Consider the following 27854-nt stretch of genomic DNA (forward strand, 5'->3'; position numbering starts at 1 on the left):
TATGCCATTGCATATTAGTTTTTTATGTCCAATGTAAAGGATAAAAGTGATTGAATTATTTCTGGCTACATGAATGCATGTTTGTTTTGGTCAGTGCTTTTATCAAGTGTGTTTAGTAATGTGCAATCTTAGTCTTTATTAGGTTAAGAGTGATGGGTAATACATGTGAGGATAAATACATGTATGTCAATCTTTAAATCAGGTCAAGGCATAGTTATTATTTATTTCTGATAAGTGCATTGTAAGTGCATGATTACATGTTTGTACAGTATGTCCACATCATATTAGGTTAAGTGATGGACAATGCATCTATTGGTAAATGCATGTCTGCAAATGCATGCCAAAGCCATTGAGGTAAATTTGGTTTTATATTCGCACATTCGTTCAATGACAAATTGTGACACGCTCTCTATATTTAATAAACTACATTTAATGTTCGGTCTGAAACCTTAAGTAAATATGACTTCAAAACAACATTAGCTCTGATTAATTGACTGTGAACAATGTTGTGCTTTGATAGTCATTGCCTGCTAATATTATTTCACTGTTTAGAAAGAATACTTTTCTGAAATTATAATGTTACGGAAAAAGTCCAAATGTGTGAATATAAATCCAATTTTACACAATGCAATGCATCTGATGCTAAATGCATGACTGCATAATTGATTTTTGTGTTCTGGTAAATGCATTATAAATGTTTGTATGTCCATATGATATTAAGTTGAGAGTGATGGGTAATGCATATGGTGATAAATGCAATGCATCGCTGCAAATGTATACCAATGCATATTTGTTTCTGGGTTTTTATGTCCAATGTTAAGGATACAAGGTGATTGCTGAATAATTTCTGGCTATTATGGTGAATGCATGTTTGTTTTGGTTGGTGCTTTAATCATGTGTGTTTAGTAATATGCAATGTTAGTCTATATTAGGTTAAGAATGATAGATATAGCATATGATGATAAATGTATGACTGCATATGTATGCCAATCTTTACATTTAGTCAAAGCATAGTTTTTTTTCTGATAAGTACATTGTAAATGCACACACATGTGTTTAACAGAACCTCCATATGTGCTCCCATATGCACAAATGCACGCCAAACACATTGAGATAAATTTAGTTTTATATTTGCACATTCATTCAGTGACAACTTCTGACACGCTCCCTATATTTATTGTACGTTCTGCTTTGATAGTTATTGCCTGCCTATATAATTCCACTATTTAGAAAGAGTATTTTTCTCTAATATTATTATTATTAAGCAGAAAGTCCAAATGTGTGAACATAAAACCAAGTTTACACAATGCAATGCATCTGATGCTTAATTTGCATATTTGTTTTTGTTTTGGTTTCTGGTAAGTGCATTATAAATGTTTGTACGCCCATATAAGGTTAGTGATGGGAATCTGAGTGGGCAATTTTTGCGATTTCTGTGCAGAATTTTGTAAAAAATCGGTGGGTTTTTGCGGAATGATTTTGGGAGTATCATAATTAAAAACTCATATGAAATAAAAGTAATACCTCAGGGTTCAACTCTAAGGATTTTTTCTACTTGCCCGATCGGACCAGTGGTTCAGATTTTTACTTGCCCTGCCAATATTTTCACTGGCCTCACCAAAAAAAAAAGAGCTATTTCTTAGACAAACAAATGAAAAAAAAGTGTCAAAATGTCTGTATATCTAGAATTTAAATGTAATTTTTTTTTTATAAATGTATAATGAGCAAAATTAAAAGTGTTTTGCAAACAAAAGTAGCACAATGTGCAGGTATTTTATTGCAAAACAAAAATGGCTGACCTACCAAACTGACGGCAAACTACAAAACATCATTTTTTTAGTTGTGGTGCACCCTTGTAAATGTTTGCTTCCAAGACGTTAGAAACAAATATTTTCCATCAGCATCATCGTTTGATGTTGTCACCATGTTGCTGTCTCTTTGCTGTACTGGTTGATACGGAAAAAATACCATGCTCACAACATCCAATCAGATAAAAGGAACCGAGAAGTTAGCATTTGAAGGCTTGAAAACACAAACTGTTTCTCAATTCAAAGGCTGTATTTGCATGCAATTGACAAATAGTCAAAGGCAAATTAAACTTTAGTGTCATGGCAGCAGTGGCCCAATCGGGCCAGTAACCATCCTGTCTACTGTCCCAAGCATCTCAATCGCTGGCCCCGGGCCGATGGGCAGTCCTTATTGTTGAGCCCTGTACCTGTTTTACTTAGATTTAATGTTTACATTGCAAGTCCAATTAGAACCACTTATTTGGTGAACAAAGCAAGTTTCTCATGTAATATATCTACTGAAAGATGATATTACTTTACATGCTGTATTGTTAGTAAATCATGAACATTTTCATATTAATCAATAATGCTACTGAAATTTATTTAAAAACTGAATCAATATAAATGTACTCACATTTACACAAGTAAATAAATAGCTTCAATATTGGGCTTAAAATCTGCGGAAATCTGGATTTTTGCGTACGCAGATTCCGTGTGGGCCTAGTGATGGGTAATGCAAGTTATGATACATGCATGCCTGGAAATGTATGCCATTGCATATTTGTTTTAGGTTTTCATGTGCAATTTAAAGGATAAAAGTGATTTAATAAGTTCTGGCTATATATTATGGTGAATGCATGTTTGATTTGGTCAGTGCTTTTATGAAGTGTGTTTGGTAATGTGCAATGTTAGTCTATATTAGGTTAAAGGTAATGCATATGATGATAAGTGCATGACCGTGTATGTATGGCAATCTTTACATCAGGTCAAGGCATAGTTATTAATTTCTGATAAGTGCATTGTAAGCGCATGCACATGTTTGTACAGTATGTCCACATGATATTAGGTTTAGTGTGATGGGGAATGCATGCTATGATAAATGCATGACTGCAAATGTATGCAAATGTATACCAAAGCATTTGTCCAGCTCCTCTATTTGTTTTATTTTTTTGGTAAGTGCATTGTAAAGGATCATACTTTCATTGCTTAATGTCTGGCTTATGGTGAATGCATGTTTGTTTTGGTAAGTGCTTTTATCATGGATGTTTGTTAATGTGCAATGTTAGTCTATACTAGAGTGCATATGCATGACAATGTTTACATTTGCTCTAGGCATGGCTATTTCTTTCTGTTAAGTGCATTGTAAGAACACGCGTTTGTGTTTATTCAGTACATCTATATGGTATTAGGTTAAGAGTGATGAGTAATGCATCTGATGATAAACGCTTGACTGCAAATGCATGCCAAAGCGCACATCTGGCCAATTCATATTTGTGTTTATTTTCATGTAAGTGCATTGTAAAGGATAAAAGAGATTACTGAAAAATATCTGACTGCATATTATGGTGAATGCATGTTTGTTTGGGTAAATGCATTCATCATCTTTTTTATAACATACATATATTTGGTAATGTCAGCCCTAGGTTTTGAGTGATGGGTAATGCAAATGATGATAATCGTTTAAATGCATATTTATGTGAGAAGAATGTCTGAATGAATGGTCAATGCATGTTTAAATAAAGACAACATTATAGTGTTCGTTTTGGTAAGTGCATGTGTTTATCATCTGTCTGTATGTTTGGAGATGTGCAATGTCAGTCCATATTAGGTTATCTGGTTGTCTTTAATGATAAATGCAGAACTGCATGTCTATGTGTGATTGATGTCTTGCTGAATGGACACCATTTGTTTTGGTGAGTGCACTGTAAATCCATATAAGCTTATGAGTGATGATAAAGCATCTCTTGCATATCTGTTGTTTTGTTAAATGCATATGTGGTTGACCCACTTGCATATCTGGCTTTATGTGTTGACGGTTGCATATATGATAAGCTTTGTTATGTGCATTTCTAATTATGAGTGATTGTTATGCATGTTTTGGTGTGTGATTTGCACATGCACGTTAGATTATGAGTGATTGTGCATGCATATCAGCTGAATTTGGTAATAAATGTAAACACGCATACATGTGATGGTGAATGCATCATCATAATATATAGCCAGACATTATTCAGCAATCACTTTTATTCTTGTATAGGTATACGATGCACTTACCAGAGAGGGGAAAATCATTGGCCAAATGTGTGCATTGGCGTATATTTGCTGGTTTGCTTTTATCATCATTGCAGTATTCATCACTCAAGACCTAATATGGACTAACAGTGCACATTAAACATGCATATCAGGCAGATATTGTGTTTATTAATTTAAAAAAAAAACATTTGTTTTTAATGCATCAAACTGAATCAAATAAGAAAAGTCTATTGCAGCTAAATGGAAAAAATATAAGTTTTGGTTTTGTACAATTTTATAGTGTTTCTTTCTTTCTCTCTCTTTTTTTTAATTAAGCTATGCAACTTACTGGAGTTGAAAAGTTGAAACGATACCCACTACCTGGAAATAAGTGACTACATTTGTAATAAAAAAATGTTAAAATGAATGATCTTTTAAATAGAGTTATTTCAGTTTCACAGAGTAACTATTGTAGTTTTCGTTACTCTTTTTAAAAAGTTATATCATATTATTATTGTCTTGTTTATTTTACTATTTTACTATTATAATTTTATAGTTTTTGTTTTTTTTATTTTTGTTTTTGTCAGTTTTATAATTTTTTAATGTGCATAATTTTTTCCCCTTTTTATTATTAATGTACATTATTTTAGTGTTACTTTAATCCTAATTTAAAAAATTAACTTTTTTATAAGTAACAAGCATGGCTTTAATGTTATAATCTTGAATTAAAAAAAGAGCAAAACTGAGCAAATTAAATAACAAAATTATTTCAGAATCATTTTAACAAAAACCGGAATAGTATTGAAGTAATTTAGTATTCTATTTAGTATATTAAATTTATAATTCTAAAAGTAAGGTAACATTTCAGTATATTAAATGTAAAATTTTTGAAAGTAAAGCAACATTCTAATAATTGCAGTATAATTATTTTAAAAGCACAGTAAAATTTGAGTATCTTATGTAATATTTAAAAATGTGAAATAAAAAACAATGTATTTTAAATGTGATTACTTAAAATACAAAACAACATTTTATTTTTTCGAATAATTCTAAAACTTTTGTGAATAATTATTAAATAAAAGTATTTATTATTATAATTAATAAATAACGTATTTTAATAAATAAAAGGATTTTGAATGATAGTATTTCGAAAAATTCATTTTAGTATTTTGAATAATTCTAAAAGTACCATATTAAGTAAAACAACATTTTTATATTTTCAATATAATCATTTTAAAATTAAAGCAGCATTTTAATATTTCATGAAATTATAATTATAAATGTTAAATAGCATTTTTGTATTTTAAATGTAGTTGTTTAAATTGCAAGCAATTTTTTTTGTATTTTGAATTTTATTAAATCAAAAATAAAAGGTGTCTTATGGAGGAATTTTAGTATATTTATTATCATTCAAAAAAATTGTATATGGCTCTTTTCAGTTATGTTGTTATTTGTATTTTTTTTTGTACAAAGAATATTTATTAAGTACCGATATGTTTGCATGTTATATATTGTATATTTTAGTGTAGATTTTGTCATGAATATAGCCAGTGCTGCTGATATGTAATTAAAACATAAATAAATAATAATTTAAAATGCTAAATAAAAATGTTGTATTTTATATCTTCAAAAGTGTTTTAAACCTTTTAATAGAACCTTTTAATTTAATTAATAACCTTTTAATGTTTAATAACACCATCTTAAGAAATAGCTGTGTTTTAGTTAGATTTGTCGCCTGTCTTCTTGATATTTACTGTGTGCTCTGGTTTCCACCACAGTCCAAAGACATGCGTTATAAGTGAATGTGGTAAACACAATGGCCTTAGTGTGTGAATGCAAGTATGTATGGGTGTTTCCCAGTACTGGGTTGCAACTGGGCATCCGCTATGTAAAAAATATGCTGGAATAGTTGGCGGTTCATTCCACTGTGGTGACCCATGACAAATAACGGACTGAGCCGAAGGAGAATGAATGAATGAATGTTTATTATGTTTGCGTGTGTTTCAGGCATCAGTGACGTGGTGGCCATCATGATCCCGGAGCCCAAGGGCCGAGAGCTGGTGCTGCTGATGGAGAGGAACATCACGGTCCACATGCACATCACCATCGGCACACGAAACCTGCAGAAGTACGTCAGCCGCACATCGGTGGTGTTTGTCTCCATCTCCTTCATCATCCTCATGATCATCTCGCTGGCCTGGCTCGTCTTCTACTACATCCAGAGGTTCAGATACGCCAACGCCAGAGATCGCAACCAGGTATGCAAACAATCTGCCTAAACTGAAGTTGCTCCAGGCTTTTATGCCAGTGTGATGCTGCATTTCCAACTGAAAAGGAATGTTAAGTAGGGGTCGGGGCTTTATTTGTGCACCTTGCCCATAGACTGTAAAAGATATGGACGTAGTATCCGTGAAGTCACCAATAGGTTACTTAAGAGTGCAGATGAAGCTAGAAGTAGGCATGGCCAACCGTTGCCATTTTGTTCACATCTCATAGCTCTGACCATGGGATACCAAATAAGGGCAAAGAGGCGGAGCATGAGAGGAGCTACAGACACCTGCCAGCTTTAGACAGGCTTTTCCTGGTGCTTATAAAATCAGTCCACATTCCTTTTGCGTGTTTGTATGTGTTTAACCGAGACACTCAGACATGATTATAGGCCATGAAGAGTGTCTTTCATTACAGAAGTGCCAGCAGAACCCTTCATTACAGCTCTCAGTCTGTCATTATCCCAGCAGAGCTTTATTAACACTGTTCTCTTCTCTCATTGGTCAGAGGAGGCTTGGAGACGCTGCCAAAAAGGCCATCAGCCAATTACAAGTGCGCACCATCAGGAAAGGAGACCAGGTGAGCAGACGACAATACACAATAATGCTGAATCCCAAATCACTCCCTATACCCTTATCCACTATACATTAGTCTACAAATATAGTCCACTTGAAGCAGTATGTTAAAGAGTAGACCTGTCATGATATCTGTTTTCTGTTGGAAATATTATTGCAATAATCAATATTATTGTCATTTTAAGACCATTTCATGTCACTCATTATATAATGATAATATAATATCATCATGATAAGCTCACTCTTCCAAAGAACACATCATATTTTATTGTTTAATTTAATTATAGTCATTTGAACAGTTTAATAATCAGGCACTGGAGTCAGAATGAGTAAACACATATCCTAAATAAATAATTATAAATGTTAACAGTAAAGTGCAAGATAAAGAGTAACAGAGGCTGTGATATCTGCTACCAGATCTATTTTCAGCTGTCAGACACCCACATGAGAATATACTATAGTCCTTTATAGTAAATATTACAGTGTTTTAACCATACTGACACATCCAATAGGTGATATATATAAACGATTGAGCTCATGTCCATGTGTTGTGCAATAAGTCTATATATTGATTATTGTGACAGGCCTCTAGATGAGTGAGTGAGCTGATGGTGCTGAAGGGTTGCTGTTTTGATTGTGTTTTGCTGGTTGATAAATCTATAAGACAGATTAGATTTAACAAGTCTTTACTAGTCTTATAATTATTTATGCATTTTACCTTGTATATTGTTTATTGCTGTCAATGACTTTTAATTGTTAGAATATTTTTTATAATTATAGAAAAGTGGTATTTATAAAATGTGGTAAACTTGATCTGTTTTTTTTGCCATGACGTAGCCAAAGAAGCTGAAATAGCAATAAAATTACATCTCTTTAAAAGTCTTTCTTAGTCTTTAGATGTTTATATCAGGTTTTTATCTTCTAAATGTGGATTGTGTCACTGTTTTGGTGTTTACTAGCTTATAGACATCCAGATATTCTCTTATTTATTTATACATTTATTTATTTATGTGTGTGTGTGTGTGTATATATGTGTGTGTGTATATATATGTGTGTGTGTATGTGTGTGTGTGTGTGTGTGTGTGTGTGTGTGTGTGTGTGTGTGTGTGTGTGCGTGTGCGTGTGCGTGTGCGTGTGCGTGTGCGTGTGCGTGTGCGTGTGCGTGTGTGTGTGTGTCTGTCTGTCTGTCTGTCTGTCTGTCTGTTGAAATTATGGTAATAGCAGTAATTTTAGACCGTGCTGATGAAACAGCTTATAAATCACACAATATTTTGAAAAGTTTAGTGAATTATCCTTTACTTCCAGTCAACTTTTCAACGCTTCGTCGTCGTATGAGCATTTCTCGACGCTCTCTTGAGTATCGCGCATGCGCAGATCCTTCCTCCACCGCTAGCGGTCGCTGTTTCAGATCTCGCGTTGTGTTTTTATCACCAACAGCTGAAGGCCGAAAACATCCGACACCATGGCTCCGTCGCGACGCTCCTGCTCGCGTTTTTACCGACCCACACGCTAAACAGGCGGTAGGGTTTATTAATCAAAGTATTCACTCTATTACCTGTAGTTTTTACAAACGGTTTACTTATGAGTGACGGCTGCCGCTCCGCGTAACGCGCACAAAGCGGAGATTATGGAGTGAACGCGCGTCGAGCGGCCGTTAAACCGTCATAACAATAACCATAAACCCGTTATGGCGCTGTCTGTGATTCAGGCGTGTCGGAGTCTGGCTCTGTCCACCTGGTTGCTGTCTTTCTGCTTCGTTCATCTGCTGTGTTTGGACTTTACGGTGGCCGAGAAGGAGGAATGGTACACGGCGTTCGTTAACATCACATACGTGGATCCGGACACGGCCGAGGTACGGACCGAGAAAACGGAGTGCGGGCGATACGGGGAGCATTCACTCAAACGGGAGGCCAGAGGCGTGCTTGCGATGCCCGCCGCGCCGCACGACAGACACGCATGCGACCCGAGCGGCAGATTCACGCCGCGCGCACACGGTGCCTGGATCGCGCTCATCAGCCGCGGAAACTGCACGTACAAGGATAAAATCAGACACGCCGTGGGACACAACGCGTCAGCCGTGGTCATATTCAATGTGGGCTCCTCCAACCCCAATGAGACCATCACCATGCCGCATCAAGGTGAGTGCACGCGCGTTTGTGTACGTCCATATGATGCTAAATTCATATTTGTTTTTGTCTTCTGGTAAGCGTGTTATGTTTGCACGTCCTTATGATATTAGATTATGAGTGATGTGCAGTGCATATGGTGCTAAATGCATGCCCGCAGATGTCATGTTTACATTTGGTCAAGGTGCACGCGCCTATGTGTACGTCCATATGCATATGATGCTAAATGCATGACTGCATATTTGTTTTTTGTTTTCTGGTGAGTACATTATAAATGTTTGTATGTCCACATACTATTAGGCCAAGAGTGATGGGTAATGCATATGGTGATGCATGAATGACAGCAGATGTATGGCAATGTTTACATTTGGTCAAGGCATGGCTGTTTTTCTGGTAAGTGCACTCATGTGTTTGTATGTCTATGAGATATTAGGTTAAGAGTGATGGGCAATGCATATGGTGATGAATGCATGGCTGCAAATATGTCAAAGCATGTTTGTTTTTGTTTTTTCTGGTAAGTGCATTGTAAAAAAAAAAAGATTGCTGAATAATTTCTGGCTACATGTTTTGCTGAATGCATGTTTGTTTTGGTCTGCTTTTATCGTGCATGTTTGCTGTTATGCAATATTAGCTTAATATAGTGATGGGGTTATGCATGTTATGATGCATGCATGACTGGAAATGTATGCCATTGCATATTAGTTTTTTATGTCCAATGTAAAGGATAAAAGTGATTGAATTATTTCTGGCTACATGAATGCATGTTTGTTTTGGTCAGTGCTTTTATCAAGTGTGTTTAGTAATGTGCAATCTTAGTCTTTATTAGGTTAAGAGTGATGGGTAATACATGTGAGGATAAATACATGTATGTCAATCTTTAAATCAGGTCAAGGCATAGTTATTATTTATTTCTGATAAGTGCATTGTAAGTGCATGATTACATGTTTGTACAGTATGTCCACATCATATTAGGTTAAGTGATGGACAATGCATCTATTGGTAAATGCATGTCTGCAAATGCATGCCAAAGCCATTGAGGTAAATTTGGTTTTATATTCGCACATTCGTTCAATGACAAATTGTGACACGCTCTCTATATTTAATAAACTACATTTAATGTTCGGTCTGAAACCTTAAGTAAATATGACTTCAAAACAACATTAGCTCTGATTAATTGACTGTGAACAATGTTGTGCTTTGATAGTCATTGCCTGCTAATATTATTTCACTGTTTAGAAAGAATACTTTTCTGAAATTATAATGTTACGGAAAAAGTCCAAATGTGTGAATATAAATCCAATTTTACACAATGCAATGCATCTGATGCTAAATGCATGACTGCATAATTGATTTTTGTGTTCTGGTAAATGCATTATAAATGTTTGTATGTCCATATGATATTAAGTTGAGAGTGATGGGTAATGCATATGGTGATAAATGCAATGCATCGCTGCAAATGTATACCAATGCATATTTGTTTCTGGGTTTTTATGTCCAATGTTAAGGATACAAGGTGATTGCTGAATAATTTCTGGCTATTATGGTGAATGCATGTTTGTTTTGGTTGGTGCTTTAATCATGTGTGTTTAGTAATATGCAATGTTAGTCTATATTAGGTTAAGAATGATAGATATAGCATATGATGATAAATGTATGACTGCATATGTATGCCAATCTTTACATTTAGTCAAAGCATAGTTTTTTTTCTGATAAGTACATTGTAAATGCACACACATGTGTTTAACAGAACCTCCATATGTGCTCCCATATGCACAAATGCACGCCAAACACATTGAGATAAATTTAGTTTTATATTTGCACATTCATTCAGTGACAACTTCTGACACGCTCCCTATATTTATTGTACGTTCTGCTTTGATAGTTATTGCCTGCCTATATAATTCCACTATTTAGAAAGAGTATTTTTCTCTAATATTATTATTATTAAGCAGAAAGTCCAAATGTGTGAACATAAAACCAAGTTTACACAATGCAATGCATCTGATGCTTAATTTGCATATTTGTTTTTGTTTTGGTTTCTGGTAAGTGCATTATAAATGTTTGTACGCCCATATAAGGTTAGTGATGGGAATCTGAGTGGGCAATTTTTGCGATTTCTGTGCAGAATTTTGTAAAAAATCGGTGGGTTTTTGCGGAATGATTTTGGGAGTATCATAATTAAAAACTCATATGAAATAAAAGTAATACCTCAGGGTTCAACTCTAAGGATTTTTTCTACTTGCCCGATCGGACCAGTGGTTCAGATTTTTACTTGCCCTGCCAATATTTTCACTGGCCTCACCAAAAAAAAAAGAGCTATTTCTTAGACAAACAAATGAAAAAAAAGTGTCAAAATGTCTGTATATCTAGAATTTAAATGTAATTTTTTTTTTATAAATGTATAATGAGCAAAATTAAAAGTGTTTTGCAAACAAAAGTAGCACAATGTGCAGGTATTTTATTGCAAAACAAAAATGGCTGACCTACCAAACTGACGGCAAACTACAAAACATCATTTTTTTAGTTGTGGTGCACCCTTGTAAATGTTTGCTTCCAAGACGTTAGAAACAAATATTTTCCATCAGCATCATCGTTTGATGTTGTCACCATGTTGCTGTCTCTTTGCTGTACTGGTTGATACGGAAAAAATACCATGCTCACAACATCCAATCAGATAAAAGGAACCGAGAAGTTAGCATTTGAAGGCTTGAAAACACAAACTGTTTCTCAATTCAAAGGCTGTATTTGCATGCAATTGACAAATAGTCAAAGGCAAATTAAACTTTAGTGTCATGGCAGCAGTGGCCCAATCGGGCCAGTAACCATCCTGTCTACTGTCCCAAGCATCTCAATCGCTGGCCCCGGGCCGATGGGCAGTCCTTATTGTTGAGCCCTGTACCTGTTTTACTTAGATTTAATGTTTACATTGCAAGTCCAATTAGAACCACTTATTTGGTGAACAAAGCAAGTTTCTCATGTAATATATCTACTGAAAGATGATATTACTTTACATGCTGTATTGTTAGTAAATCATGAACATTTTCATATTAATCAATAATGCTACTGAAATTTATTTAAAAACTGAATCAATATAAATGTACTCACATTTACACAAGTAAATAAATAGCTTCAATATTGGGCTTAAAATCTGCGGAAATCTGGATTTTTGCGTACGCAGATTCCGTGTGGGCCTAGTGATGGGTAATGCAAGTTATGATACATGCATGCCTGGAAATGTATGCCATTGCATATTTGTTTTAGGTTTTCATGTGCAATTTAAAGGATAAAAGTGATTTAATAAGTTCTGGCTATATATTATGGTGAATGCATGTTTGATTTGGTCAGTGCTTTTATGAAGTGTGTTTGGTAATGTGCAATGTTAGTCTATATTAGGTTAAAGGTAATGCATATGATGATAAGTGCATGACCGTGTATGTATGGCAATCTTTACATCAGGTCAAGGCATAGTTATTAATTTCTGATAAGTGCATTGTAAGCGCATGCACATGTTTGTACAGTATGTCCACATGATATTAGGTTTAGTGTGATGGGGAATGCATGCTATGATAAATGCATGACTGCAAATGTATGCAAATGTATACCAAAGCATTTGTCCAGCTCCTCTATTTGTTTTATTTTTTTGGTAAGTGCATTGTAAAGGATCATACTTTCATTGCTTAATGTCTGGCTTATGGTGAATGCATGTTTGTTTTGGTAAGTGCTTTTATCATGGATGTTTGTTAATGTGCAATGTTAGTCTATACTAGAGTGCATATGCATGACAATGTTTACATTTGCTCTAGGCATGGCTATTTCTTTCTGTTAAGTGCATTGTAAGAACACGCGTTTGTGTTTATTCAGTACATCTATATGGTATTAGGTTAAGAGTGATGAGTAATGCATCTGATGATAAACGCTTGACTGCAAATGCATGCCAAAGCGCACATCTGGCCAATTCATATTTGTGTTTATTTTCATGTAAGTGCATTGTAAAGGATAAAAGAGATTACTGAAAAATATCTGACTGCATATTATGGTGAATGCATGTTTGTTTGGGTAAATGCATTCATCATCTTTTTTATAACATACATATATTTGGTAATGTCAGCCCTAGGTTTTGAGTGATGGGTAATGCAAATGATGATAATCGTTTAAATGCATATTTATGTGAGAAGAATGTCTGAATGAATGGTCAATGCATGTTTAAATAAAGACAACATTATAGTGTTCGTTTTGGTAAGTGCATGTGTTTATCATCTGTCTGTATGTTTGGAGATGTGCAATGTCAGTCCATATTAGGTTATCTGGTTGTCTTTAATGATAAATGCAGAACTGCATGTCTATGTGTGATTGATGTCTTGCTGAATGGACACCATTTGTTTTGGTGAGTGCACTGTAAATCCATATAAGCTTATGAGTGATGATAAAGCATCTCTTGCATATCTGTTGTTTTGTTAAATGCATATGTGGTTGACCCACTTGCATATCTGGCTTTATGTGTTGACGGTTGCATATATGATAAGCTTTGTTATGTGCATTTCTAATTATGAGTGATTGTTATGCATGTTTTGGTGTGTGATTTGCACATGCACGTTAGATTATGAGTGATTGTGCATGCATATCAGCTGAATTTGGTAATAAATGTAAACACGCATACATGTGATGGTGAATGCATCATCATAATATATAGCCAGACATTATTCAGCAATCACTTTTATTCTTGTATAGGTATACGATGCACTTACCAGAGAGGGGAAAATCATTGGCCAAATGTGTGCATTGGCGTATATTTGCTGGTTTGCTTTTATCATCATTGCAGTATTCATCACTCAAGACCTAATATGGACTAACAGTGCACATTAAACATGCATATCAGGCAGATATTGTGTTTATTAATTTAAAAAAAAAACATTTGTTTTTAATGCATCAAACTGAATCAAATAAGAAAAGTCTATTGCAGCTAAATGGAAAAAATATAAGTTTTGGTTTTGTACAATTTTATAGTGTTTCTTTCTTTCTCTCTCTTTTTTTTAATTAAGCTATGCAACTTACTGGAGTTGAAAAGTTGAAACGATACCCACTACCTGGAAATAAGTGACTACATTTGTAATAAAAAAATGTTAAAATGAATGATCTTTTAAATAGAGTTATTTCAGTTTCACAGAGTAACTATTGTAGTTTTCGTTACTCTTTTTAAAAAGTTATATCATATTATTATTGTCTTGTTTATTTTACTATTTTACTATTATAATTTTATAGTTTTTGTTTTTTTTATTTTTGTTTTTGTCAGTTTTATAATTTTTTAATGTGCATAATTTTTTCCCCTTTTTATTATTAATGTACATTATTTTAGTGTTACTTTAATCCTAATTTAAAAAATTAACTTTTTTATAAGTAACAAGCATGGCTTTAATGTTATAATCTTGAATTAAAAAAAGAGCAAAACTGAGCAAATTAAATAACAAAATTATTTCAGAATCATTTTAACAAAAACCGGAATAGTATTGAAGTAATTTAGTATTCTATTTAGTATATTAAATTTATAATTCTAAAAGTAAGGTAACATTTCAGTATATTAAATGTAAAATTTTTGAAAGTAAAGCAACATTCTAATAATTGCAGTATAATTATTTTAAAAGCACAGTAAAATTTGAGTATCTTATGTAATATTTAAAAATGTGAAATAAAAAACAATGTATTTTAAATGTGATTACTTAAAATACAAAACAACATTTTATTTTTTCGAATAATTCTAAAACTTTTGTGAATAATTATTAAATAAAAGTATTTATTATTATAATTAATAAATAACGTATTTTAATAAATAAAAGGATTTTGAATGATAGTATTTCGAAAAATTCATTTTAGTATTTTGAATAATTCTAAAAGTACCATATTAAGTAAAACAACATTTTTATATTTTCAATATAATCATTTTAAAATTAAAGCAGCATTTTAATATTTCATGAAATTATAATTATAAATGTTAAATAGCATTTTTGTATTTTAAATGTAGTTGTTTAAATTGCAAGCAATTTTTTTTGTATTTTGAATTTTATTAAATCAAAAATAAAAGGTGTCTTATGGAGGAATTTTAGTATATTTATTATCATTCAAAAAAATTGTATATGGCTCTTTTCAGTTATGTTGTTATTTGTATTTTTTTTGTACAAAGAATATTTATTAAGTACCGATATGTTTGCATGTTATATATTGTATATTTTAGTGTAGATTTTGTCATGAATATAGCCAGTGCTGCTGATATGTAATTAAAACATAAATAAATAATAATTTAAAATGCTAAATAAAAATGTTGTATTTTATATCTTCAAAAGTGTTTTAAACCTTTTAATAGAACCTTTTAATTTAATTAATAACCTTTTAATGTTTAATAACACCATCTTAAGAAATAGCTGTGTTTTAGTTAGATTTGTCGCCTGTCTTCTTGATATTTACTGTGTGCTCTGGTTTCCACCACAGTCCAAAGACATGCGTTATAAGTGAATGTGGTAAACACAATGGCCTTAGTGTGTGAATGCAAGTATGTATGGGTGTTTCCCAGTACTGGGTTGCAACTGGGCATCCGCTATGTAAAAAATATGCTGGAATAGTTGGCGGTTCATTCCACTGTGGTGACCCATGACAAATAACGGACTGAGCCGAAGGAGAATGAATGAATGAATGTTTATTATGTTTGCGTGTGTTTCAGGCATCAGTGACGTGGTGGCCATCATGATCCCGGAGCCCAAGGGCCGAGAGCTGGTGCTGCTGATGGAGAGGAACATCACGGTCCACATGCACATCACCATCGGCACACGAAACCTGCAGAAGTACGTCAGCCGCACATCGGTGGTGTTTGTCTCCATCTCCTTCATCATCCTCATGATCATCTCGCTGGCCTGGCTCGTCTTCTACTACATCCAGAGGTTCAGATACGCCAACGCCAGAGATCGCAACCAGGTATGCAAACAATCTGCCTAAACTGAAGTTGCTCCAGGCTTTTATGCCAGTGTGATGCTGCATTTCCAACTGAAAAGGAATGTTAAGTAGGGGTCGGGGCTTTATTTGTGCACCTTGCCCATAGACTGTAAAAGATATGGACGTAGTATCCGTGAAGTCACCAATAGGTTACTTAAGAGTGCAGATGAAGCTAGAAGTAGGCATGGCCAACCGTTGCCATTTTGTTCACATCTCATAGCTCTGACCATGGGATACCAAATAAGGGCAAAGAGGCGGAGCATGAGAGGAGCTACAGACACCTGCCAGCTTTAGACAGGCTTTTCCTGGTGCTTATAAAATCAGTCCACATTCCTTTTGCGTGTTTGTATGTGTTTAACCGAGACACTCAGACATGATTATAGGCCATGAAGAGTGTCTTTCATTACAGAAGTGCCAGCAGAACCCTTCATTACAGCTCTCAGTCTGTCATTATCCCAGCAGAGCTTTATTAACACTGTTCTCTTCTCTCATTGGTCAGAGGAGGCTTGGAGACGCTGCCAAAAAGGCCATCAGCCAATTACAAGTGCGCACCATCAGGAAAGGAGACCAGGTGAGCAGACGACAATACACAATAATGCTGAATCCCAAATCACTCCCTATACCCTTATCCACTATACATTAGTCTACAAATATAGTCCACTTGAAGCAGTATGTTAAAGAGTAGACCTGTCATGATATCTGTTTTCTGTTGGAAATATTATTGCAATAATCAATATTATTGTCATTTTAAGACCATTTCATGTCACTCATTATATAATGATAATATAATATCATCATGATAAGCTCACTCTTCCAAAGAACACATCATATTTTATTGTTTAATTTAATTATAGTCATTTGAACAGTTTAATAATCAGGCACTGGAGTCAGAATGAGTAAACACATATCCTAAATAAATAATTATAAATGTTAACAGTAAAGTGCAAGATAAAGAGTAACAGAGGCTGTGATATCTGCTACCAGATCTATTTTCAGCTGTCAGACACCCACATGAGAATATACTATAGTCCTTTATAGTAAATATTACAGTGTTTTAACCATACTGACACATCCAATAGGTGATATATATAAACGATTGAGCTCATGTCCATGTGTTGTGCAATAAGTCTATATATTGATTATTGTGACAGGCCTCTAGATGAGTGAGTGAGCTGATGGTGCTGAAGGGTTGCTGTTTTGATTGTGTTTTGCTGGTTGATAAATCTATAAGACAGATTAGATTTAACAAGTCTTTACTAGTCTTATAATTATTTATGCATTTTACCTTGTATATTGTTTATTGCTGTCAATGACTTTTAATTGTTAGAATATTTTTTATAATTATAGAAAAGTGGTATTTATAAAATGTGGTAAACTTGATCTGTTTTTTTTGCCATGACGTAGCCAAAGAAGCTGAAATAGCAATAAAATTACATCTCTTTAAAAGTCTTTCTTAGTCTTTAGATGTTTATATCAGGTTTTTATCTTCTAAATGTGGATTGTGTCACTGTTTTGGTGTTTACTAGCTTATAGACATCCAGATATTCTCTTATTTATTTATACATTTATTTATTTATGTGTGTGTGTGTGTGTATATATGTGTGTGTGTATATATATGTGTGTGTGTATGTGTGTGTGTGTGTGTGTGTGTGTGTGTGTGTGTGTGTGTGTGTGTGTGTGTGTGTGTGCGTGTGCGTGTGCGTGTGCGTGTGCGTGTGCGTGTGCGTGTGTGTGTGTGTGTGTGTCTGTCTGTCTGTCTGTCTGTCTGTCTGTTGAATGCCTGGGTTTGTGCCTGTGTATGCATATTTATTTGTGTGTCTCTCTGTTTGTGTGTGTCTATGTGTGTCTATGTGTGCCCTTGTGTGTGTCTATGTGTGTTTGTTGTTTCTGTGTGTGTGTCTGTGTGTGTGTGTGTGTGTGTGTGTGTGTGTGTGTGTGTGTGTGTGTGTGTGTGTGTGTGTGTGTGTGTGTGTGTGTGTGTGTGTGTTTCTCTTTCAGGAAACGGAGAGTGACTTTGATAACTGTGCTGTTTGTATCGAGGGCTACAAACCTAATGATGTTGTCCGAATTTTGCCCTGCAGGTAAATACACACACACACAAACACACACCTGACTGCTCTTTAAGCAAACTAATGCTTACAATGAAAAAATAGATATATTATCTAGTTAATTTGACTGTTTTCTAGATAAATGCAATTTAAAATTCAAACAAGGTCTGTAATACGATAGTAATACATTAGAGTGTTTTGTTGTTATGATTTATTATGTTTTGTTTTGTTATTTTATGTTGATCATAATGGATTTGTGTTTGTGTCAGGCATCTGTTTCATAAATGCTGTGTGGACCCATGGCTGGTGGACCACCGGACGTGTCCCATGTGTAAAATGAACATCCTCAAAGCCCTCGGCCTCACGGTCAGTGTTTTGCTTTTTTTTTTGTGCCTGCGTGTTTTTTTTTTTTATTTACCTTACTTCATACAATATTAGTACATTTGTGTCAAACCAAATATAAAATAAACAAAGAAAAAAACATAATTAGCTGAAATATTTTTTGTTCTGTTTTCAAAAGTCCATTTTATATTGTAAAACAATATTATGTAATTTGTTTAACTATGTATTTTTTCAATTATACAATGTTCACAGTATTGTTAATAAATAATTAAAAAATACATCAAGCTGAAATAAAATATTTAAATTTGTTCATGTTTTATTTTAAAGATTGTATTTTTATGTTGCAATTAACATTTAATAATTATGCTTTTGTCATTTTTATTTAAAAAATACTTCTATTGATTTTAAATTAAACGTTTCCGCTATTTTAATACCTTGAATTACATTGAGATGTTATTGTATTTTAAATATTTTGTTACTATGATTTTTATATTTTCAAATTATATTTTAATTTAAATACATTTTTAAAAATGAGAATAAAAATTATTGCAATCTTTTGTTTAACTATAATACTTTTATTTATTATTATATATATTTTGGGTTAGTGTTAATTAGAATAGTGTGGTTCTGTGGTTTGTGTTTTGTTTTATTGTTTTGAATGTGCATCAGCTGATTGTGTTTGTTTTGTAGTGTTTTATGGAATTAACATCAGCTGATTGTGTTTGTTTTGTAGTGCTTTTAATGAGCATCAGCTGATTGTGTTTGTTTGTTTGTTTGTTTAAATGAACAAGCTGATTGTGTTTGTTTGTTTGTTTGTTTTAATGAACAAGCTGATTGTGTTTGTTTGTTTTGTTGTTTGTTTGTTTTTATTAAATGTTAATCAGTTGAATGTTTTGTTTGTTGTGTTTTATTGAATAACCATCAGCTGATTGTGTTTGTTTGTTTTGTTTGTTTGTTTGTTTGAATGAACAAGCTGATTGTGTTTGTTTGTTTTGATTTGTTTGTTTGTTTTTATTAAATGTTAATCAGTTGGTTGTTTTGTTTGTTGTGTTTTATTGAATAACCATCAGCTGATTGTGTTTGTCTGTTTTGTTTGTTTGTTTGAATGAACAAGCTGATTGTGTTTGTTTTGTTGTTTGTTTGTTTTTATTAAATGTTAATCAGTTGAATGTTTTGTTTGTTGTGTTTTATTGAATAACCATCAGCTGATTGTGTTTGTCTGTTTTGTTTGTTTGTTTGTTTGTTTGAATGAACAAGCTGATTGTGTTTGTTTGTTTTGTTGTTTGTTTGTTTTTATTAAATGTTAATCAGTTGAATGTTTTGTTTGTTGTGTTTTATTGAATAACCATCAGCTGATTGTGTTTGTTTGTTTTGTTTGTTTGTTTGTTTGAATGAACAAGCTGATTGTGTTTGTTTGTTTTGATTTGTTTGTTTGTTTTTATTAAATGTTAATCAGTTGGTTGTTTTGTTTGTTGTGTTTTATTGAATAACCATCAGCTGTTTGTTTGTTGTGTTTGTATAGTTTGATTGAAAATGCATCAGCTGACTGAGTTTTAGTTTTATTAAATAATCATCAACTGATTGTGTAGTTGTATTAAATGATCATCAGCTGATTGTGTAGTCTTATTGAATGATCATCAGCTGATTGTGTAGTCTTATTGAATGATCATCAGCTGATTGTGTTTGTTTTGTGTAGTTTTATTAAATGATCATCAGCTGATTGTGTTTGTTTTGTGTTGTTTTAAATGATCATCAGCTGATTGTGTTTGTTTTGTGTAGTTTTATTAAATGATCATCAGCTGATTGTGTAGTCTTATTAAATGATCATCAGCTGGTTGTGTAGTCTTATTAAATGATCATCAGCTGATTGTGTTGTGTTTCTGCAGTCGAGTGCCGAGTGTCTGAACGAGCTCCCCTTGGACTATGAGCTGGCCGTTGGGGGCGTGGCTCTCAATGCAATGGTGATGAGTGATGATGTCATGGCAGGGGATGTGAGCGGTGCCCGTGATCCCGGGGTCAGGATGGGGGGTCTCCCTCAGGTCCTCCTCGACTCAGAGCCTCTGTCGCAGGACACGATGCCAACTGAACAGAGTGAGTGAATGAGTGAACAGTCTTTTTCAGGTATTAAGAAGACGGAGCATATTCCTCCAGTGCTAATCAAACTGTACTGGCTACCCATATAATGCAGAGTTTATTATAAGGTTTGGAAGGTTTTCATGGCCTAGTCCCAGAGTATACTACTAACAAGCTTAGTCATTGGATTCCCAGTAGAACTCCTGGCTAAAATGATCAGTGGCTCCTTCTTGTTCTACTTTCTCGCCTAAAACGTAAAGGCGATAGGGCTTTCTCTGCTTGTCGCTCACTTACCAAATCTGTAGAGACAGGACAATCACCAGCAACTAGAGCCGCGTCTTTATTAAGAGGAGACTACAAGCGAATCCGGATCTCAGCGTTTGCAGATGAGAACAGCTCTCAGGTAAACAATGTTCCTCCTTAGACACGTAAGTTATTGTTGTGGAGCGTCGCGTACACTGTTAATCCACACGTGACTCCAGCTGAGCTCTCACAGAGAGAAAATGAAAACAAAACTTCACTGCAGCAAACTATAAAAGCAACACTTCACGCTTGTTTTGCCAACACAACGTGGCGTCTCTGTCGTCTAAACACTGTGACAGTAATGAATATTAATGAAGTTGCACAATAGAGCGTGCTGATTGGTTTGAACCAAGCTTTACTCATGCATTAATGCATCACACTGTAAGACGTAATAAGACACACTCTGGCTCAGACGTCCAGTCTGCACGCTGGAATACACGCTATTATGTCATGACCGTGACGCAGCTTCAAAAATTTGTTTCAAACCGGAAGAACGAATTTGCTTGAAATAACGCAAAAACAACCAATTTACACTTTTTAGTGAAATATAGGTGTCCTAATAGTGTTTTTAGCAGTGTGGGACACATATATCACTGTCAACAGCTCAAAACATGTGTTCTGGGGGCTATTCCAGAAAGCAGGTTATGTGACATACACGGGTAAGTTTGAGAGTAAGTAGGTGGATAACCTCAACTTTGGTTCCAAAATCGGAGGTAACTTCTGGGTATGTTAAGTAGCCATAGCAACTTACTCTGTGAAGATAACCTGCTCCGGAGCAGGTTATGTTCAGAGAGTATGTTCCAGAGTTTGTCTGTTTCAGAGAGTTTACTGAGCATTGCGTGCTCTTTTGATGAGAATATTTATGGATGTGGACACACAGATACAAGTTTTTTCATTGTGAGAGGGTTATAAGTGCATAGTTTTTTTCATAACCAAATTTATAATGTTAATGTATTTAACAAACCTTTTTGAAATCAAATGTGACAAACCGCGGGTCTGCGCTTACCATAAAAAACATTCAGTGCAGCTCTTTGTATTTGCGTCAGGGCATTTTAGGCAACTGTACAATGTGGCAGCATGACCACCTGTACAGTATGCCTGGCACTGAACTGTTTTTTTACACTTTTGTACAGTTCCTTGGTCATACATTACTGTGTATCATTACACAGATAATTTAGAGCACGGGAATAGCGTAGTGGATAGTGCGTCTATAAAGAACAACGGAGCGCACAGCGGAGCGAGTTCGAATCTCACTTATAGATCTTGTGTTTTTTCTCTCCTTCTGCACCCTCACATTTTTCTGTATAATATTATAAGTGGCAGCTTTGTCTTTTGTAGGAAATATATCTTTAATTTAAGATGTAGGACGTCGTTCTTATATATACATTCACGCACACACACCTACATTTTTTAATATAATATTTTTTTCAGGGTTTCTAAATGCTATTGTGTGCATTAATTGCAGCCGATTTTAAAGCTCCATCAGTCACTAAAGGACACTGATAATATAAAATTTGTCCAAAGTATAAGTGTGCAGGTACAACTTAATTTTCTATCCTTAATCTTGGTGTGAACTTATTGCTGCTTCCACCTACCAGCTCATATGTGATGACCCCACCTCATCACTATGTTGAGGCTAAATGGCTGATTTTCAGGAAGTAATGATTCAAGTGTATAACACAAATATAGTAAAAAAAAAACTATAAAGCAAATGTTGCTTTACACAATGTTTATTTTTATTATATTTGTATTATAAAATAGAATCATTACTGGGCACTACATTGTTACTTGCTGGAGGACAAAAGATACCCTTTTCTGCCTTATACGATGACACGTACCTGCAGCCTGACCCAGAGGAAATCTCAGTGACCCAAGCAGACAAAACAGATGGAAGAGTGCTAAAAATATATAATTAGTCAAAAAAACATGTTTAATCAAATATTTTGGTCTGTTCATTTCTTCATTTCCTGAAATAAAATGAATGATTTTGTACACTGCTTTATACACACACCTTTCAACGTGTAACATATTTTTCATATACATTTCTCACCTTAAGTTGATGCTCATGTGACTATCTTTGAAGATGGACCTTATACAGCTACTTTAGAATTTTAATATGTAGATAAAAGATTTTGTGATCCAAGAGTAATATTCAAATATGGAAAAGTGCAGAAAATTCTTACACTGCTTGTTAGTTGAGGCAGAAGGAACTTCGTTTGCATGCAAAATAAAAAGAACCTAAAGCTATCTGACAACAATCACTTACAACAGTGACAGAGTGTGTGGTTTAAGTCAAAAACTCAACCACTGATGAGCCTTTATTATAGGACACAGCAGTTAGACAGGCCTCTTTCTATTAGCTGCATGTCAGAAAGAATATTCTAGAGTGTTAAATAAAGAGCTCCAGTAATTAAATATTACCTTTTATGATAATGTTTCTGTGTTTAATGACTTTGGACAGAGTTCTAGCTCCAGAAAGATTACAATTTCTATAAGCCTTATTAGTCAATACACATATTGTGGCCTTAAGAAATTAATGGCAAGAAAAATAAATGCATGAATGGTTACACAACATACTCAAAAAGGATGTTAAAGAGTATTTTAATTTATCATTACAATAAAATGGAGGGTGGCATGTGTAATTTAATGAACTAACAAACTTTCTTATTATTTATTTTTTCTTTTCTTATCTATTTCTTATTCTATATTTCTTTCCTTCGTTGAAGCAGATGTGTAATCTCTGTGTTTAAAACCTCCAGCTTCGCCTCTGTAAAGTGCGTTGCCCTTTTTTTTCTCACCGTGACTTTCTATGGTGACTCGTGAATTCGGCGATCTATTGAAAATGCCTTCAGGTGTGTGCCGTGCACGCGCATTAACCCGCGGTTATCTTCAGGAGGTTGATTTAACTAACTCTTGTCACCTGTTTTGGAACCAACATACTCGCGGTAAGCAGGTTTTGGGTAAATCAACCGAGAGTTTAGGTTTTAGCAGATGGTAAGTTAACCCAGCTTTCTGGAATACCCCCCTGGTGTTTCGTGACCCTTTAATGCTCAGCCTCTTTTGGGTTTTGTTTATGTTTTTTCATTGTTGTTTTTTTTTTTGCACTTTGGTTCCACATTTGGTATTGAAAGTGCTTTATAAATAAATTGAGTTTCTAAAGCGAGCAAGGCACTCACATCACAGATGAGAAAACAATAGTAGAAAAGTGTCAAAACACTGGATAAAATGCTGAGAGGTATTGTCTTTTTTCTAGTTCAAGTATCAAAATTTTTTTTCAAATCAAAAAAATTTGTTTTATTTTAAGAAATGCGCCAAAATCAGGTGAGTTTCTCCTTGTAACAAGCAGAATAATCCACCGATGGCGTAAGTTAAATAATCTTGTATCAAACAAAAGCTGTAGTCAATTTCACTATATGAAAGTGTATGCGACAAATAAAGGCCTGCTTTGATTTGATTTGCAGTTGTTTTTATTACAAACCAATATCAATAATTCATATTCTAAACTGCGTATCCCAGGGCGCACGAACCGTGGTAGAACAACGGGACGATGCATTTGTTTACCGAGAACTGTTGCATCCCTAATTGACACATAGGCATTTGTAGCTCCGCCCTGTTTTAAAAAGAGGAAGATCTCATTTGAATTTAAAGCGACCAAAACACCACAATTAGGATCAAAACCTAAAAGGGGTCCGTTTCAAATTCTTATGGAAAAAATAAATTGGAAATATTTGCATAACCAGGACTAATTTGATCTTCTTCTCCTTCCTCCACAGGTGAGTTACAGCCAATAGCCAGCGGGAGTTCAGATGTCTCCCTGACGACAGGGGCAGGGCATTCAGATATTGACACGCCCACTGATGACCCAAAGTGCTGATCTGGCCACGCCCATAGATCAATAGTTTGTCTGAGCGCAGCGACGGGCTGGAAAGAGCTTTAACCTCAGTGGAAGTCTGGCCGATGTCTCGCGGTTTAACAAACGAACTGCCTGTTACTTTCGTTCCTCTCTCTCTCTCTCTCTTTCTCTGAAAAGCAGGGTGAACTCTCTTCTTTCTCCCCTTAAGTGTGCACACTACAGTACACACTACAGTTACATACTTGAGCTAAAGCACTTGGCGGACGTTCGACAATCAGATCATATCTCTATCTCTTTCCTACCGTCGCAGTGTTGTTCGCTGCCTGTTTTACCACTGTCTGTGATCCCGGCGCCGCGCAAAACAAAAAACAAGGTGTTAAAGACTATTTTGAATCCCAAAAGATGTGGTTTATTTTTTTATAGAGGAGCGTTTTGATGTGCTTGAGTTCTGCAGTATTAAATACAAACAAAAAGAGAGAGAGAGACTGTGTCAGTATTTAGACGCCTTCCTTTTGGAGATGTTTCTTTTTTTTTTTTTTTTTGTGGGATTTGGCCCTCACCAAAGACGCCTGGACGGACGTTGTGCGGGACAAAACTGTGGGACTTTCTAGGAAGTGCTCTTTGGATTGTGTGGAGCAGGTCATGTGATGTTTGCTGTGCATGCCACATGCCCGATCCACCTGTGCTTTCAGTGGAGTTCCTTCAAAGGGATAGTTTACTCTCAAAACAACATTATTTACTCAGCCTTGTGTCATTCAGATCCCTTTATTTAAAACAAAAAAAGGTCAACACACTGTAAAAAGTGATTAGGTATTTTACTTACTTTATTAAAGTGAGTAAATCTGTTGCTTTTAAAGCGATTAGTTGAGTTTACTTTAATAAAGTGAGTAAACCTGTTGCATTTAAAGCGAATAGTTGACTTTACTTTAATAAAGTGAGTAAACCTGTTGCTTTAAAAGCGATTAGTTGACTTTACTTTAATAAAGTGAGTAAATCTGTTGCTTTTAAAGCGATTAGTTGCCTTTGCTTTAATAAAGTGAGTAAACCTGTTGCTTTTAAAGCGATTAGTTGCCTTTGCTTTAATAAAGTGAGTAAACATGTTGCTTTTAAAGCGATTAGTTGCCTTTGCTTTAATAAAGTGAGTAAATCTGTTGCTTTAAAAGCGATTAGTTGACTTTACTTTAATAAAGTGAGTAAACCTGTTGCTTTAAAAGCGATTAGTTGACTTTACTTTAATAAAGTGAGTAAATCTGTTGCTTTAAAAGCGATTAGTTGACTTTACTTCAATAAAGTGAGTAAACCTGTTGCTTTAAAAGCGATTAGTTGACTTTACTTTAATAAAGTGAGTAAACCTGTTGCTTTAAAAGCGATTAGTTGACTTTACTTTAATAAAGTGAGTAAACCTGTTGCTTTAAAAGCGATTAGTTGACTTTACTTTAATAAAGTAAGTAAACCTGTTGCTTTTAAAGCGATTAGTTGACTTTACTTTAATAAAGTGAGTAAACCTGTTGCTTTAAAAGCGATTAGTTGACTTTACTTTAATAAAGTGAGTAAACCTGTTGCTTTAAAAGCGATTAGTTGACTTTACTTTAATAAAGTGAGTAAACCTGTTGCTTTTAAAGCGATTAGTCGACTTAAAGTGAGTAAACCTGTTGCTTTAAAAGCGATTAGTTTACTTTACTTTAATAAAGTGAGTAAACCTGTTGCTTTTAAAGCGATTAGTTGACTTAAAGTGAGTAAACCTGTTGCTTTAAAAGCGATTAGTTTACTTTACTTTAATAAAGTGAGTAAACCTGTTGCTTTTAAAGCGATTAGTTGACTTTAATAAAGTGAGTAAACCTGTTGCTTTTAAAGCGATTAGTTGACTTTACTTTAATAAAGTGAGTAAACATGTTGCTTAAAGTCAACTAATGGCTTTTTACAGTGTAAATGTAAATGACACATGTTACATTCAGATAAACAGAGAAAGAGTCAGTGAAAGACACAAGTGAGTCATTGATCATTTTTCAGGTGCACTGTTCCTTTAAATCTGTAAACGTTCTTCCTGATTTGGTTTGACTGTATATTGTAAATAGGAGAATATTTTGTCCGTTAATTTTCTCCTGAATTTGCCAAGTTTATTCCGTCATGCACTTTATGTATTTAGAGATTGGATTTCATTTTGAGATTCAGATTTCGCCCACAGGTTTGTATATTCACACACACAGACACACACACACACACACACACACACACACACACACACACACACACACACACACACACACACACACACACAAACACACACACAAACAAACAAACAAACAAACAAACAAACACACACGTGCAGTTCAGCTTAATTCACCCTAAACACACACACACACACTCTCTCTCAGTAGAGATTTGTTCCCTTTCATGCTCAGTATTTTGCACGTGTTTCAGTCAGACTGTGCTTTGAATATTAATAAATTTTAATGTTAATTTTTGTTGGGCTAACCTTGCTTGTTTTCATTTACACAGTTGTCTTTGATGTCACAGGATTCCATCACATGATTCCAAAAAGTTACATTGTTTCTTTTCCAGTTAGAATGGGAATTCCGAAAACAATTAGTGAACATTCTATTCTTTATTCTGCTGACATTTGAATTTTGACTCCAGTGTTTATGATGACAGGAACATGTTTTTTTTTTTTGCTGTATTAAAGGTGCAGTATGTAAGTTTAACACCCAGTGGTTAAACTAGGTATTACATTCCTGCATCAAAACAAACGCAAGCGCAGGTTGAGGAGTAATAGGAGTGTGCCTGACTATAGAGCCTAAAAGCTCATTTAAATAATCTTTTAAATAACAACATGTTCATGTAATGGAAAGAATATCTTTCAATATGTTTTTGTCCTGACCAATACCTGAAATTTATGTTTTAGAAACGCCTTCTATTTCTTGCCGCTGAACAAAAGAAAATTGATGACATGATCATCTCAGGTACAGCTCATGTGCTTTATTCAGTGTTAAATGCTAATAATGTGAGTCTCAATGCCATTTTACATTACATTTATTGCCGCACTACTGAAAGCAGCAGCAGATAGACCAGCTCAGATCTGGAAAAGACAATAAACCGTCTGAAACTGAACTTCAGAACTGAGACTCAGTGCAAACCAACACATATCAGTGATTCAGCATCTACATTTAATCATGTTAAAGAGGTTTAATATGTATTCATTAGATTATAAAGCTTTCCATTTGGCTGGAGTGCAGTGAGTGCACTATTCTGTGCTTCTGAATGGCTGTATT

The 27854-nt window shown here is 34.5% G+C and overlaps 1 protein-coding gene across 1 annotated transcript; it reads left to right on the top strand.

Annotated features, from left to right (window-relative positions):
• Positions 1-8291: 8291 nt before the first annotated feature.
• On the top strand, positions 8292-27060 carry rnf150b (ring finger protein 150b). The gene is given in 8 exon segments (NM_001017554.5): positions 8292-9000; positions 15698-15948; positions 16466-16537; positions 17965-18047; positions 18284-18380; positions 20243-20447; positions 24506-26806; positions 26877-27060. Coding segments are annotated over 7 exon segments (1260 nt in total). The 5' UTR covers positions 8292-8549; the 3' UTR covers positions 24607-26806; positions 26877-27060.
• Positions 27061-27854: the final 794 nt, after the last annotated feature.

Source organism: Danio rerio, chromosome 23 (genome assembly GCF_052040795.2).
Source record: "Danio rerio strain M-AB ecotype USA chromosome 23, GRCz13ab, whole genome shotgun sequence".
NCBI lineage: Eukaryota > Metazoa > Chordata > Actinopteri > Cypriniformes > Danionidae > Danio > Danio rerio.